Source organism: Lepisma saccharinum, chromosome 23 (genome assembly GCF_977018435.1).
Source record: "Lepisma saccharinum chromosome 23, izLepSacc3.1, whole genome shotgun sequence".
In the NCBI taxonomy this organism is placed as follows: Eukaryota; Metazoa; Arthropoda; class Insecta; order Zygentoma; family Lepismatidae; genus Lepisma; species Lepisma saccharinum.
This window is the reverse complement of record NC_139251.1, coordinates 34,496,180-34,514,016: the sequence shown is the minus strand read 5'-3', so window position 1 is coordinate 34,514,016 and position 17,837 is coordinate 34,496,180. Positions and strand designations below refer to the sequence as shown.

Sequence of the window (17,837 nt, the reverse complement as noted above, 5' to 3'; positions counted from 1 at the left end):
TACAACCACTTCAGTATAAGAAGCGTTGATCGAGATTACAATGAAACAAAGACATATTCTCTCTAGACCATCTGGCTTGATTATATAATTGCACGAAGATAGTCTTGCATGGCAATAATTTTGCTGTAAATCTTCGACTTGAAGATTGCACAGACTATTCTCGCTGGCTGTTTGCGTCGCGTCGGGTTAGATCTTTTTGATAACAGGTACCTCACAAGTAAAAACAAGCAAGGCGCCATTTTGTTCCCGTAATTGAGTAACGCCGAACGAGCAAGACACACAGAATCTCGACCACAGATCGTTATCTGTGACAGGGCAATAAATTCTTTCTAAAAGATAAAGTATTGAGCGAATTAAGAAAAGAAATGTACACATTTGTATTGTAGTCACATCTGAATCGCCGTCCCTAACCCGGTCTTTGTCAAAGGACGTTTAATCACAGTTTTTTAGTTATTACACCCTCTCCTTTATCACTGAAGGAACTTTGGGTCCAAATTCATTAGAACGAACTATTTTTCTCTTGTGTTGTGCTCAGTTCACACTCATCAAACAGTGTGACCTTCTTCACTGAACAATCTTCATAAACCATTAACAGATCACTGAGCCCACTTGTGGAATACAAAACTTGATTTGAAACTCCTTGATTATGGATTATGTTACGTTGTGGATAGAGGAAGCCTTTTCTAGCATTTAAAATTTGACAATTTGTAACATTATCAATGAGAATTCATGCCACTCGTTGGCTGGTTCATCTGTCTTGGAGATTAAACACTCGCATCCTATCATATAGTTCACATACCGCGAGAACTACAAATATATAATTTAATATAATTTAACATTCCCGTTTCGGCTTCGAAGGAAAATCTCGATCTGGTCTCGAATTGAGTTTCGAAATATCGAGGCACAAGCAAGGGCGCTCGCAGGGTTGGGCCAGGTGGCACTGCCCCGCTGAGATTTCTAGAAAGAGTTAATGTAATTCGAATGCTGAAATTGTAGAGATCATTTATAAAACAACATATTTTTTGATGGGACTTACAGGAAGCAAGTTACAGCAATTATTATTATTATTATTTGAAGCAGGGTTTCATTTAAGTTTATAGTCTATTTTACACTGATTATCTAACTATAAAAAACAGCTTTTTGTCCTACATGAATTAATATGTTAAATATACAGTTATGCAAATGGTATGTAGGTACACAGAATATGGAAATTACAAATGTATGTAATTTTAAAAAAATAAGTAGAAGTAGTAGTTGTATTAATAATAATAATAATAGTTTATTTAAAGTACTGAGAACAGTTAAAAAAACTTGTACAGCACTATGTCACAAAGAGTAATATCAAAGGATTAACTCATAATGGTTTTTACAGCAAATCACATCCTATACCTAAATATAATATTTTAAGGGAAGTCATAGTTGAAGTCATCAATTAATATTTTTATAAATTCACCACCATTTTTCAATTTTACAGATAATGAAGTTCTTCCTGTTTCATATTTTGGAACGTTATATACTATTGTATTTATAAAGTATTCACTATCAATCCTACTTGACAAAATGTTTTGTATGAATACATTAATTTTATCTTTCCTTCTTGAGCTGAAGGTTGTTAAATTAAGTATATCCAACCACTCCATATAATTTTGTGATATGTAACTTTTCTTCATTTTCATACAAAGTAACCTAATAAATTATTTCTGAATTGATTCAATCTTCTCGGTGTGACTATTTGCTGCTACGTTCCATAATTCACTTCCATATTCCACTAATGGGCGAACCAAAACTATAAATAGAAATCTAAAAGTTTCCATTTTATTAAGGGAAGTCCAATTAAAAAATATAAACCTAAAACCTTTTTAGATTTTTTACAAACTTCAATTATATGTTCATCAAATAGCAATTTAGAATCTATAATTATGCCAAGATCCTTATGACTAGAACAAATAGAAATCTTATTAGATTTAATAACATATTGAGAAACTTTACAATTTGTTTTTCTCGAACATCTCAATAGTTTGTATTTAGCAAAATTAAGTTGCATACCATTTATGTCTCATAATAATAATAATAACCACAAAAATAATAGCAACAATAATAGCAGTAATAATAATAATAATAATAATAGTTTCTATGACTCTGCCACCCTGAGAAAAAAATCCTGCGGGTGCCCTTGGGCGCATGTCTTAAAGAAGGAAAAAAATTAAACAAAATACACGTATGTTCACATTGAACAGTATCTAACTTGTCAAATCAGACATAGCCTACGCCCTTGCTATGCCTGAATAAGTTTCGTGCTAGAGTTGTTTTGATATAAGCGAAATTTTCATTCGTATTTAAGGTTGAATTTACTGACATCTCCAACTAAACGAGACCAAGTCTCGGTCTCGTGTTGATTTTACAGACATTTGCCTTGTTTTCTTTATTTCAGTTCTGCTAACTAACGTGACGTCATATCCCATCAAGGAGTACTTTAATCGACCAACCTGTATGTATCTACCTGGATTACGCGGAGATCTGGCAACATGGCCCTCGCTTGCCATGGCAAACGGTGCTGCCATCTGTTATCGAAAACGTACCACAAAATTGCCTTTAGTACGGCCTTAAGTTCATAAGCCTCAACATTGCGGAACACAATGAATTAACATGGTGCCTACAGTTATTCTTTGCGACAGACTGTAAGCCTCTCCTCCATCGCGAGCTGCATAGTCCGAGAACGGGATCTTTCAGCATCTATTTCACCATTTTCTCATTCATCCTCATCGTTGCGACTAACCTATCTGTACAACAGCGACGTAAAACAACAAATGTTAAAGGAGTGTATAGGTAACTGAAACAGTCCTTGAAATTAATAAATCCGTGCGTTTCTACTCTTTAGCTCTGTAGTTCGCATGTTTTCTGAGTGTACACAATCTTGGCGCAACAGTATTTCGTATTTCCTTGAATTCAATATTTCCTGAAGTCTGGCAGTAGGATGTCCCTCAACGCTCAGCTGCCTCCTTTATTTAAAATCACCCTGTGCAGTTGTTGTTATCTCTAGATCCTTGAAGCTTTCCCATTTTAATCGTATATTTCTTATTTTATCTTCATCAATCCATTCATTATACCCATGAGCGTTGGGAGGGGAAGTCGAACACCCCCCCCCCCTTTCTCTCCTGTAAATTGACATCATTCATTTCAAGTTACAAGAGAGCTGAAAGTTTTTGTATTCGAACGGAAAAACCTAAGTAAAAACTACCTAAGATCGATAAAATTGACCGTAAAATACAACAATCGGATTATGTTATTGTATTTTACCATAAAAAATTAACCCATAGAATAAATGGTCCCACAGTTTTCAAAATTCCAAAAAAATAAAGTTTTATGGGAGACGTCAAACAGCATAAACTTTGTCTAAAATTTTCATTTAAACTTGTTTTGAACGAAGTATATAAAAGTTAATAACAAATCAGAATAGCTGTGCCTTTGAGTACACTAATGTGAAAAGTTAAGAATAATGTTAAACAGTTATCTGGTAAAGCGAGTTGAAAAGTATCCCTAATGATATAATAGTAAATATTATTATTATAAATTTGGGATAAAATTGGTTTATTTTTATTAAATTATAATATTTATTATTGTATAATCCTAACCATAATCTCTACATTTCAAGTTTTATCAATGACCTGACCCCTTACAAAAGGTTTTGGCGACGCCCATGATTATACCAGCAATTCCTTTGTTCCCATTCTTCCGGAATGTCTTAAGAGGCACATTTATCAAAAATAAGGCATTAGTAGAGGCAGCTATTTAAGGGAGAGCACTTATGATAATTGACTCATTAGACGCAACAAATTATCATGGAATAAATGTTCTTTAGCCAGACCCCCGCCCCCCACGCGCACACACGCATCCTTACAGCTAGGAAACTCCCGCCAGCATTATCTCACAGACCAGCAAAAGAAGGAAGTTTGTTAAAAAAGTAAGCATGAAAGTCGAAGTGAAAAATGTCTCCTAGGCTCTCCCCCAAGGTTTTGGGCGGTGCTGCGTGCTTCAACTGACCTTCCAGCGGGTCACGCAACCTTGGTGCCCTCTGGCGGCAAAACGCCGAACTATTAGTTCCACCGGTGTTCCCATGTGATTTTTTTTTACCTCAGCCTTCGAGGCCCAATGGTTTCAGGAGCCATAAACTCACAATTCCTTTCTCCCAACCACCATATTTACCAGTGGTGCTACTTAAGGTAATAACAGAGGAGAGCTTGTCTGTTGTTTTGTCTGGACTCTCCTCCCTGCATTTCTAACTATTAACCGAACTCAAAATACAGGGTGACTGCAAAAGAATGCACCAAAAGCAAATATTTTAATTAGGCACAAGAATTGTGATGTAAAAGCTCACATAAAGGAGTGAGCTTAATTCTAATCGATAATAAACATTGCTTTGCGTGTGCATTTTTTTTAGTGTGGACAACACGTTCCAGAAATATATGGTCAAGTTATATCTTCCACAGCATAATATCTTCAGCAAAAGGTTTTCCAATGAAACATTTTGTCGGCACATTCTGCATATCAAACTCTATCAGCATACCGACGATTATCTTCCTGATGCACTATGACCACTGGCGTACGCAGGCTATTTGTTTTCCGGGAGGAGCTGAAATTGTAAAGGTGGGTAGTACAGTGGGATCCATGAGTATTACCTTGCAAATTGTCCATGACTATTTTCATTAATTTCTCTCTTATATCCTATGTGTTTTTAAGCGATGGATTTTTATGTATGCTGGCGTAGAAGTTGTCAAGAGCTTGTTTTGAGTTTTCTTTTAATTCTTGAAGCTCTTATTAGGTCAAATAAAGTGCACGAACATGGTGATGGACAATTTGCAAATACTCATGGATCCAACTGTACGTAGCTACTTTCTATGGGGTCGGTATACATAACAAGATATTTCGTATATTTAGAACTTTCTACTCTCAAAAGTAGCCATCGGGGGTCATTTTAGGGGGGGTTGCATTACCACTGCTTTCTTTTTTTTTTTTTTTCCAGTTCTTCATTGCTTTTATTTGAAAAAGTTGATTTTCTCAAAATTTCGGAGGGCTGTAGCCCCATCTTCGTACGCCTGTGACTGTGACCACCCACCACATCGCCGAACGTCGGTCAGTCAAGGCAGATTTATGATTATTGTAATTGCAAAGTTAATCTATTAGTGGCAACTGTGAATCTGTGCGTCGTGGTTGCACACATCCGGGACAAAAATGCCATTTTTTGACGGTTCGTAGTCGAAACAAGACATCAAAGATATAAACCCTTAGAAAACTTGTTTTCCGTAATTACCTCAATAAGCTGCGCTGCGAAAGTTTGTGAGGTGTGTGTGTGTGTGGGGGGGGGGGGAGGGGCGTATTGCGAAACTCGAGACAAGAACGATACAGGCATTTACAACTCCAGACAAGTTACAAATGTCTGTCATCTTGTAAATGCAGCTTCGTGGTGAACGAGCCATTACTTCTGCACCCAGGGGTGCCCACAGGGGGGATTATGGCGCAGGCTGCACCATCGAGATTTTTTGGGGGGATTTTTTCCATTCAAATAATATAAAATTCAACATTTATATGTTTTTCCAAAATATATGTAAACATTTTACACCTTAAATGCACCATATTTCATATTTAAACCATTAGATGAAGAGAAGAAAGTGTTTAAGGGTAGCTATTGTCGAAAAGGGGGGGGGGGGATATCCAACTGTTACATATTAGGCCTTAATTGATATGTGGGTTCTGCGGGGAGGTTGAATTAAACGTTGGGGGGGGGGGGGGCAGTATCCAGCTCTATATCTTAGATTATTGCGTGTATTTTAGTTAGAGGGAAATTGAATCTTAAATTCAGGGAGATATCCAATTCTTGTGTAATATTGTCTTAGACTGTTGCGGAAATTCTGGTGTGGAGACTGAGAATTATTTTTTTCGAGGAGGCAATATCTACTCTTCAATATCAACAGTAAGTCTAAAATTGGTATGGAAATTTTGGTGGTAGGCTTGAGTATTACATTTCAAGGAGGAGACAGGAAGCTCTTGATAATAATAATAATAATAATAATAATAATAATAATAATAATAATCCGTTGCGCAACAGCCCATGAAGGGCCTAGGCATACCTACCGACTGCCGATCTCCCTCCCACGCTTTCCTTCGTCACCTCTAAGCGTGGAGATCTTCAACCAGTATTGGAATAGTCGGGGGGTCAGCCCGACGTATCCCCAGCCGTTATAGTAGGTCTTCTCGACCGGATTACGCTCACTCACTCGGAGCTCCCACAGTGTTAAATCTTAGATTGTCGAGAGGTTTCTGTAGTGGAGAGAGAGTTCTAACATTAAATTTTGGAGACTGTATTTAGCAATATGGTATCCACACATTTTCGACTCCGAACGTGCCAAAAGAGAAGCTGGAAAAGACTAAATATCTCGGGATCCTAAGACAGTATTGACACGTCATTAAATTAATAGCTATTTTTGAAAGCCTGCAAAGAAGTGGATGTTAAAAAACATTTCTTGCTCGCTTCGAATGCGTGTTTGGCGCTTTGCTGAGATGAATGTGAAGTTTAGCTATAGCTGCATTACAAGATATAAGCGATATTTTCGATGTTCATTAATAACATCCTTCTTAAAATATAATGCTTAATGTTGGTATACTGCTTAATTTAAAGCAGGTGCATCGTTTGGAACAAAAATATATCTAACTTTAACAAGGTAAATTTGCACTGAAGATAAATTACAGAATTATTGTTATTGGTTACTAAAATAATTATATTTACCAAAAGAAAACTGGGAAGGGGGGTGAGTTCTTTGAAAGAGGAACAGTATTTTATTATCGCCCTGAGCTTAAGAATTTCTAGCTAGGATTCTGTAATTTCTCTTGAAACAATAATTGAATCGGTCATACGGCTGGAGCATGTTATTTGGTTTGCCAAGGTTGAATTTTCTATCTTTATCTTAAGTTGTGTAAAATACTCAAATTGTGAGTTTTATAAACCCACTCATAAACACTATTTATATGCAAATTTGCATAATTTAATTTATTACATTTAACCAATGAATGTGCTAAGTTTCTTGAAAATCGAACAATTTAAAAATATGGACAGTTTTACATGGTATTTCATTCAAATAGCCATCAATATTACGTATCCATCCAAACTATTTTGGGGGGATTATGATGAACGATTTTAGGGGATATTGAGTGAGAGGGAACCCTGTTCAGGGAGGAGGAGGAGATCAAGTATAGTGTTCAGTAAAGATAAGAAAAAAGTTACTTTCGGTAGACACGCTGTCGTAATTAAATACTTTGTGGGGATTACGATATTGTTTGAGGGCGCGAATGATATGATTTGGGGGGGGGGGTGCATGTCATGAATTTGGGGGGATGCGCCATTGGCCTTGGGGGGGATGGGCACCCCTGTCTGCACCAACGTCATTGCCTCCGTCCACTTGAATAGCTAATGAACCTCGTGCTTACCACACGAGAGGTCTACCTCTGCTGTCTCAACCGAAGAAAAAGTTGTTCTTCATATTCCGGAACATCATCCTCTCTAACCTGCCTTTTAAAGAAGTGGCAACAGATATGATAGACCGCCCAATTGAGCAGTAAACTTGGATCAGTGCCATCTGGCGTCGGGGTTCAAAACGCCTGACTGCACAGTAGGTCTTGGAACCCAAGGTCAATAAAGTACAGGTGGGTCTAGGCAAGAATCTCAAGTGTTCGGAAACTCTTCGGTGTTACTTCTTTTACATATTGACGTATTTTTTTTCATTCAGCAAGAAACAAATGCAGTGTTTGTATGAATTACGTTTTCTCCGATGTTCTTTTCATAATTAATCATATGATTTCTTGTGCATGTATAATGGTCAACTGTCATTTATAAACAACGTTAAAGTGAATCATTCATTTTTGACACTTTCTAAAAATGGACAGAAAGTGTTCATCATGATTAAGAGGAATGAAAGATAAATCGAACGGAAGATTATAAAATATTACTAATTCAAACGCAGTTCAGTAATATAGGTTGAATTCTGCAAATATACTGTGTAAACTTCTGCAATGACAAGTATGATGAGTTTTTGATATTTCTCATATTGTGACTATATTACACGTAAACTTTCACAACTCTGAAGTTCATCTAGGCGAAATGTTTCCGAGTAAGTTTTTACGTTTCTTCGATATATCCTTTCGACGTTTCGACTCTAAGATTCCCTAGTTATAAATTGAGTCACACTTCAATATATATATATATATATATATATATATATATATATATATATATATATATTACGAATGGGACTAGAACTAGATAATCGGTAGAGGCCGATAATACTAGTAATTTACCAATCCGAAATTCCTATAAACAGCCTCAAATGCAAAATTATATATTTTTTTTACTAGGTGATTCAGAAGTGAAGATTCAAACTGTAAATGTGAAAATTTCACACTATAGGAGAGTAACAAAAGTTTGCTAATGTTGGTGCGCAAATTAATCGTTGCGAGAAAATGGTGAACGTAAGTTATTCTTACGATCCGCTACTGACGTGTTGCTGATACTCATGCTCACCGTGCGCTGAGGGCCTCCTCGATGGTGTAGTGGTATCGCCGTCGCCTTGCTTGGCGGAGGCACATAGTGGTTAGGATCCCACTTTAAACTGTAGGTCCAGTCCCGATTAGCCTTACTGAGCATAAAGTGGACTTAACACATCAAATCTACCAACTAAATCATCGTGTGCTGTTCGAAATTCTGTCCTTGCATCCGTACACAATAGTATGCTCCTCTCAGCGTTGTGTTCATAATTCTTCAAACACCCCCGCCTCATTTCTTAATTGGTAACAGGCAACCTTCATCCAGTGCTTTTGCTCTACGACTGTGAAAAACAGACAGCTGCATATCCACAGATAGTCCCAGACACAAACATCCAAAGGATTAAAGTCTGGTAACAAGTGTGTGAGGAGAACCCAGTAGACTGAGCTTGGGTATAAGCAAATACGTCAGAGGTGGATCGCATCAATAACCTGTCCTTCGTAATTTTCTCGCAAACTGTTCATTGCAACATGGGTCCGGACAGTTTGGCACCAAGAGAAGCGAGAGTCTCCCAGGGAAATGGGAGCAACGCGAAGTAAAATAAATCACAACCGAAGCTTCTCTTGATGTATACATTTCACCTTTAAAGTTTTGTATCATCACTTCTGAATCACCCTGTACATACACCGCCTCCAGAAACGTTCTTCGAATTGACGAAACAGTCTCCCTTGTGGCGTAGTGGCAACGTCGTCGCCTTGTAATCAAGGGGGTCCTAGGTTCAATACCCGGTGGAGGCACATTGGAGTGCTTTGGACCTCACTTTAAACTGTACGTCCAGATTTGCCTATTTGTGCATAAAGTGGACTTCACACCAATAGTACTCCAAAAACTTGAATTGACAGAAAGAGGGAAGAGAGATTTTCATTAATTTTTGTCCCTTGTTTGAGATTTTTCAAATGTAATGGTTACCTAATAGGAATCAATACAGACTTTTCTATTACATTAGCTTTCTCTCTCTATCCGTTATATTCCGTCGCGTTTCCTCCTATTGGGTTAATCGCGACGATGATTACAAATGATGATGATGAGATGGAATGGATGATGGAATACACGCACACAATGATACATTCATGACTTAACCAAGGTTTGGTTTGGTTTGAGTTGGTGTTTTAAGTCCACTTTATGCACAGTAAGGCTAATCGGGACTGGACCTACGGTTTAAAGTGGGATCCGAACCACTGTGCCATGTGCCTCCACCGGGTATCGAACCCGGGACCCCTGGACTACAAGGCGATGACGCTACCACTGCGCCATCGGGGAGGCCCCTACTTAACCAAGGTTCGAACCTGGTACCCCTGGCTTACGATGACTACTCCCAAAACTAGGCTGGTTATAGAAATAGAAATTTCACAAAGAGTCTATTTTTATTAATATGTACAATTTTATGTAAGAATAACTTACACTTCTTTGTTTCCAGACTTTTCCATGAAGACTTGTCACCAGGGTTGTTAAAGGTCCAGATATTTTAAATAAATTCAATTCCGGTCCAGGAGAGATAATGAGCAAGCGTAAATGGGTTCTGGACCGTAAAGAACCTTTTTATCTGTAAAGTATTTCAATTCGGTCCAGGAATCTTTCTACCAGATCAATTTAAATACGGTCCAGGAACCTTTTTTGATGGATCAATTTAAATACAGTCCAGGAACCTTTTTCCGGACCAATTTAAATTGTCCAGGAACTTTTTTTCAATGAAACAATACGCAACTTGGACCGAATTTAAATTGTGCGAGAAAAAATATTCCAGTCCTGCAGCGGAACCCAATAGAACCCATTATAATTTATGGGATCCTGGACCTTTAACAACCCTGCTTGTCACCCGACAGTTCAATTATCATATAAATCGAGAACCTAAGCACATTAACTTCGTTAAGATCGCTCCTCTTGTTTTTGTATGCTCTTACACTCGACTATCTCGTCAAACTATTACGCCAACTGCACTAAGTTGACTTCCCTTTACATATCAAGCTTGACACACTGCAACATAATGCTGTTCAAGGGATATTCTCGTGAAGTTCACACTTGAACAATTCATTTTATAAATGTAGCAGTTAAAGTGTTTTTTCTTAGCATGGACTTGGAACTTTCGACTCCACAAATGGCGTTTCCCTGCCTTGTACGCATTTCCCGAACACCAGCTCCACCTGGTGTGTGTGAGACAGACCTGTGTACAGCAAATAAAGCACGTTTGTTTTGCACTCATCGTCCCCTTGCAATGCAAGAAGAAAAAACGACAAAGAAGCAGTGCTCGGTGCAGCAGGAATTCTGTGTAACTTGATCTGCAGCTCCTATTACGCTCGAAGGATAAACTGCCTGAAGGTCTTACTTTACTCTGGTGCATTCCTCGAGTACAGGATGCATCAAAAGTAACGACCACTTTAATTTGGTCATATCCAGTCACGAAATCGCCTTTTGTCTATACATCGAATATCGAAAGTAGGCAAAAGTTTCACATTGGGATAGGAGTGTACATATCAAATTGGGCATTCTTGTAGGTTTTTAGGCTGGTGTTGAAGGAAATTTCGATGAGTGTGTGGATGAATCATTGTAGTCGGTGATGCGTTAGTGTTAATTTTGTTTATTTGCACTGGCGTAGGCAGAGTGTTGGAGTTATAAAGGTACATCAGCTGCCTTTCAGAGGGGGGGCATACACAATAAGATACTTCCCTTAATTAGAACTTTCCACTTTCAAAAATGAGAATTGGGTGTCGTTTTAAGGGGAATTTGCATTTACGACTCTGTTTTTCCCGAGTTCATCACTTTTTTCTTTGAAAATATTGATTATTTCAATATTTCGGAAGGGGCTGTAGCCCTCCCCCCTCTGCGCACGCCAGTGCTTATTGTACTGTTGGTTAACCTCAACGGATATATTGGAGGGGTCGAAGGAAGTAAATTGGTTAAAGAGGTTCACCTCGAGTGATCTCAGCTTCCGTCAGCTTCCGAAAGCGAGGCCCATTACTGGAGGTACTTGCTCAACTCGTTAATATCAGTGCCAATAACAATGATATTATTACAGTCGTATTTGCATTTTGGTTATTTAACGGCGGTTTTCTGCAACTTTTAGCTAATGGCGACGGTAAGGATGAGCGATGACATGATGGAATTGACGAAGGGACGCTCCCAAAGAACACTCATGTCGGGATCTGAATCCGCGATCTTTGGTGAGGTGATCAAAAGTCGGCCACCGAGCCGGCAATGTTACCATCCTCATCATCAATTGCAATGTGGCATTGTGCTCGGACACAGAATCCTAGTCTCCAGACTACTCTATTCATAGCCTTCATTTCATTATCTTTTACTTCCCATCAAGTAATCAGGTTGCCCCCATCCTGCTACAGGGTGTTTGAGAAGTTCCCGTACCTCTACGTTGTATTACACAGAACACCTGTTCATATTTATTCATTACAACATTGTCTATTTATATTATAACCTACTTGCGACCGAACAAAATCTACAAGAAGTGATGATAACAACAATATAAAAAATAAAAATTTAAATTATGGCGATTCAGCCCATATCTGCACACTTAACCCTGCTGTAGTGTTCAAATTTTGCTTACATTTGTAGTGTTCGGGTCAATATGACCCGAGTGAAATATTTCTTATTTCTTTAAAGAAATATGGCAACATTTGCTTTTCGTAGCTTTTATTTTGATTTTTGATTTTTATTTCGTAATTTTATTAGTAATAATAATACATTTATAAAAGTTCATATAACGACTTCGGGTCATATTGACCCGAACACACCATTCAGTGATAGTAATAAAATAATATTTATATATATTTTCTTTTGAATAACCAAGCAACCCACTATAAACATAAAGTCACGGGAATACAGCTTTGTGCAAACATTAATACAAGATTATATACACATAAAATATAGTTTCGGGTCAATATGACCCGAACACAACAACAGGGTTAAACTTTGTAATAATATTAAACACCTAAAGCCATGAACGCCCTAGGGCTTGTAATCAACTGGTTGAATAGTTCACCATAAATTGCCCTGTGAGTATAGAACGGATGTAAAGTTGAAGATTAAAGAATACTGTCCAATTTTCAACACACTAGGAATATGATAGGCTACATACAAGAGAACAGGGACATCTCATTTGCCGTCCTTAGTATTCGTTCCTTCTGTTTCAAGCAGGTTCTGTTCCATTCCCCCCACCTTTCATTTATCATATTAAAATGCGTCTTCTCTTTCAATATTTCAAGTACTCGTTCACTTCGAATCCTATGGATTCACTTTTCATTTCCACTCTTCAAAATCCTCATCAAAACGCTTCCATTCGATAACGTTCGTTACGTAGCTCAAATTATTGACCTACACATACACTGCTATATATCATGTTTTGAAACACACCATCTGGATTAACGAATGTCTATGTTGAAGACACAAACTTATTCTAATTAACGGCGAAGCTATTTTCCGCAGTTCTGATCAGTTCTAAAATTGTATGCATGGTATTGATTAACCTCTGCGGATTTTAACTGCCAAACTTTTCCTCGCGAGATACGTAGCAGCCTCATTCTCGTTAGTTAAAGTATCGGTTATCGAAATGCTGATGAAACTAGCGTTGAATTGTTGAATGCACTCTTCTTGAAGCATCGAACGATATGCAATTCCAAGAGTAGGTCAGCAAGTGATATACGTTCCCGAGAATGCTTTGTAATAGAGATAAGATTTTTGAATCTGCACAGTCAAGCAACTGCACAAGCTGTTCTGTACGTGTGATACTGCGATATTCCGTCTTATATAGTATCATGTTGTTTTACTTTTATTTCACAATACTTTTGTGTCGTATTCAACATTTGCGCCCTCTCTTTTATGGCACCATTTGTAACATTAACAAAAAATATATCTTCCAAGTCAAAACCTGGCTACACTTCACGTTGTCTTGTTCTTCCTAAAAGAAGAAAAAGTATCATTTCAAAAATGTATGCACTTCTTGGTTAAGTGTGTATAAGAAGCTTGCTCTTATTGTGACAATATCAAAGTTGGAAAGTTCGCAGAGTGAAGGAGCCTCCGAAGAGAAACTTTCGTATCTACATTGTATACATGCTTGTATAATTTCTCAAAGACGTCATAGTGTGATGTCAGTGTCCATTCGGTTTAGTAACGGTAAACAAAACAAAGACACGGATAAACAGCACCATGGAGTTTTGATTTGATTTTTGTTACTCAGCATCGCTTTTCTGCCGATTTCGGCTTATCGCGACGACGAGGATGACTGATGATTTGATGAAATTGATGAAGGGACACTCACAAAGAGCACACACGCACAGGTCGGGATTCGAACCAGGGACACTACGCTGTAACTCGCTTACCACTCCGCCACGGAGGTCAAACCCATAGTCACAAGTGGCTGAATCAACAGTGAAAGCACGAAAGAGTGGGCACTTCCTTCCCCTGTCGTGGTTCTCAGTTTTTGAAAACAAAATGGCTATCAAAATATAATGGGTATCATGATCAACATATACAATATTCTGCATTAACTTTCGGCTTCTGAGATTTTGTGTGTAAGCTTCCAATCCCACTCCGCCCTCTTATTTTTTCTGGCGTCTCTACTGAGCAGAAGGGGCCAATGAGTACCCAAGCAGAAAGAAGGGCTGGCATTTTCTCATCGGCAGATCTTCAGTTAGTACTCCTAAGAGAGAATTATTGTGAAACAACTTCAAGTTGCTTTACCAAGAATAGACGACGTATGAAAGTTTGATCGGCCTTTACTGTACAACCACGCCCTGCAAGATTTCAGGATAAATCATTGAACTCTCATTGTTTTCAGCGAGGGGAGGGAAGATCGTTCCCAAGTTCAAGAACGAAGAGATGATCACACATGAACATGTCATTTCTGTGTGATCCCATACCGATAAACGCATTGTTTTTTCTTCCACGTTTGAAATGGCCGCTCAGCCGTTCTATGACACAAATGCATTCTTCCACGCGTACTACTTCACAGATTTCGATTTGAAGCAGGGAAGTGATATTTTCTCTCAGGTTCTACATTCCAAATATCTTTCCCAACCTTGCAAAGAAAGTTTTTCCCTCTGAGATTATACACGGAAAGAAAAAGTTTGTCTGGGCTAGCCAGAAAGTAGATTCAGGTAATCAAATATTCATTTAAATAGTCGACAAACAAATGTACCAAATGATTTTCGGTTATCGTACAGATTTGTTTAAAGTTGTTACCAAAACATTTGGTCAAAATTATTTGTTAATTCAAACAAATTCCTGGATATGTATGCTATCATCGTTATTTATATATATATTTTTTAGTATTTTAGAACATAATTTTGAGCAACAGAAGCCGTAATTCTACTACAGGCATATCTAAATTTGGTTCAAAACATGCATCTGTATTTATAACTAATAGGTTGCGGCGATTAGGGGGGAGCGAGGGGGCAGTTGCCCCCCCCCAATTTTCGCTACTTTTGCTCCCGCACTATGGTAAACCTTATATGCAAAGGGAAATATACTCTCTTTGCCCCCCCCCCCCGGTTTTGGAACCCAATCGCAGCCACTGCTAATAGTATTTAAATATCGTAATATCATTACTACAGTCCTGTATATTCTGTGAATGTTAAGTGCGATATGCAATTGGTAACGTTCTATAATACAGAAATGTAGTTTATAGTTTACTAAAGATCAATAATTTACTCAATCACCGAACAAAAGAAGATAAAGACCTCGCACATTCTAGACCTACATAGCCACAAAGTTACACATTTCTATCTCTTGTCCTTGTATTGAAACTAGGGTTTTACGGAACAAGATATTTTTGGTCCAGACTGGACAAGACTTGAAAAAATCCCGGTACTTCAGAAGATAAATTTTCGAGATTTTCAGAAGATTCTGGAAATCTAGAGTTCTACCACAAGGGTATACCCTTATCTGTGGTTCTACACACGATTTCCCACTGAAGCGGCCTGAGTGGGTTGCACGCGTGTTGGTTGAACGACGTAAGAAATCGCTACCAAAGGTTCCAGGTTCAAACCCTCTGCCTGGATGTTTCTTTGAGTGTTCTTCAAAAGTTTCACCCAATCATCGTTCGTCATCAACGTCGTGATCAGCCGAAAATGGCAGAAAAGCGAGACAAATAACAAAAATACACAGTTTGGAAATCATAAATAGGATTTATTTTTCTATTTCGTTGATTTTACATCGATTTCTGTCTCTTCGGTTAATTGCAACGATAAGAATAGCTGATGAACAGATGAAATGAATGAATGAACAAGCACAATGAACAATAATACATCCATGCCTCACGCAGGGTTCGAATCTAGGACTTTTGGCTTCTACCGTGTTATAACAAACACTCCGCCACGGAGGCAAGAGGCAATCCCGAATCGGAAACACATTTCCCAACAATTGAAATCGGGACAGAAATTTCGGAATTCAGAATGCCCCTAATTGGGAAAAAAAGAAAAAAAAGAACTTTAATTTAATTAATATATTGAAATGGACACCTCTTAAATATTGAAAAATATACAAAGTAGTAATAAAAACAGACTACTCACCCACTTTGGTGTCTAGTGTACGGTTTCATCTCTGCCTTGTTCTCTTCTTTTTTCGGTGGGGGAGTAGTGGCCGAAGTTGTCAACACTTTCGATGTTGTTGACGTCACAGTACGCTCTTCATCCCTTAAATGACTATACGCAGGAGATACTGGATTGGTACCCCTGACGTAGGTCGAAGAAGATCCATAGTTTCTGAGATCATTTTGAGCCGGGTAGTGCCTCTTTTCGTAAGTTCTTTGCGATCTGTATGATCTTGGATTGTAAGTGTTGTAGTGACGTCTTGTGTGCACGACACAGAAAAGCATTGCTACAAACAATGTTGCACGCGGAATTCCCATATTTATGTTTACCCTGAATGTTACATGATCCGTATCATTTTCCTCTCGGTATTTTGGACGTGACTTTAGTATCACCCTATATTTCAACTCGAACAAGGAATTTGTTTTTCAAACTCGTGCCACTTTTAACATTAGGTTTCCATTAAATTACCTATTCGCAATTAGACGAAACACTGTATAACACACAGAATAAACTCAAGGAAAACACGCAAACAGAACATGTTTCTGCAGCAGAACAAAAAATAACTCCTCAACTCAGCAGAAAATTACACCCTTCTCTTCTTGTTGCAGGTCGTTGTTTGTTTGCCTCCTCCATCCAAAGGTCAACGCTTGTTTATCAAGTTTGTCGATCTTCTTCACGCCGAATTCTTTCTACAACTTTTTCCACCTCTTCTCTTCCTTCTCCGCTTGTGGTGCGTCTTTAAAATTCTTACCGAAAACTTGCTTAGCACGTTCGATGCGCAGTCAATTCGAGTGACAAATTACAGACGATTTTACGTGCTGTGTTCCTCACCGTACAATCGGCGCCATGGTGCAAGGTAATTATCACGATATCGCCCACCTCATTCTTTTAACCTTAGGGTAAAATTAACCGACGACCGGCCGTCATATAACCGTTAATTTCTGGCTAAAGTGCCCGCTGTGTAACAAGCATTAAAGGCAAGTTCGGGGAGAAGAAAAAGAAGAATTCACAGGCTACTTTTCTTCTTTCTTTCCTGAGCTTCAACTTGATTTAACTTGAGCTCTGCGTTGGTGTAACAAATCGTGCGAGCACAGAATTATGTTACAGAAACTAATGTTTCTTTTCTTTCGTTTCGTAAGATCTAAATTATTAGATTGATTTTGTACGACACTGACACTTTTTCGTAGATTAAAAAAATCCATGCACTTAACGCACTCGCTCACACATACACGCGCACATGTTCACATACTTGCAAGTTGCTCACGCCGACGATAAACGCCTGATGCCGCGAGTGTCGAGCAAGCGACTGTTGATTGTTTAGAATCCTTCTCACGGCCACGTGCTTTTCCCAAGCAGACGATATGTTGGCCCTCTGAAAACAGCCAATTGTGGTCCACGGTAGAAAGATTGCCATGTTTCCGCACCTGAGGGCACCACTGTCGTTACGAACTGAAGCAGCACGAAGATGAAATCCCACTTTTTCTTTCGATGAATTGAATGTCATCTCGAAATTCACGTAGCTTTCTTTCCATGTTCAGATGCCATGTCAGTGGTTTACGGCGAATGAATGGGCGATGTAAAATCTGTTTGTAGGTCGCTCAGAATTGAGGAAACGTGCTTTTGAAACAATACTTCACAAGACACAAGTTGGAATTGCTCTTAAATATCGAAACTAACTTACAGCTCGAGTCTCGTCTTGTTCGAGAATA

General features: G+C 38.4%; 1 protein-coding gene across 1 annotated transcript in view; it reads right to left on the bottom strand.

Annotated features, from left to right (window-relative positions):
* LOC146005390 (epidermal growth factor-like protein 7) overlaps nt 1-17,412 on the bottom strand; it is a 92,095-nt gene extending 74,683 nt beyond the window's left edge. Inside the window, exon 1 of the mRNA XM_083144621.1 lies at nt 16,108-17,412. Within this exon, the coding sequence (XP_083000747.1) occupies nt 16,108-16,445 (338 nt within the window). The 5' untranslated portion in view covers nt 16,446-17,412. The remainder of the gene's footprint in view (nt 1-16,107) is intronic.
* Nucleotides 17,413-17,837: the final 425 nt, after the last annotated feature.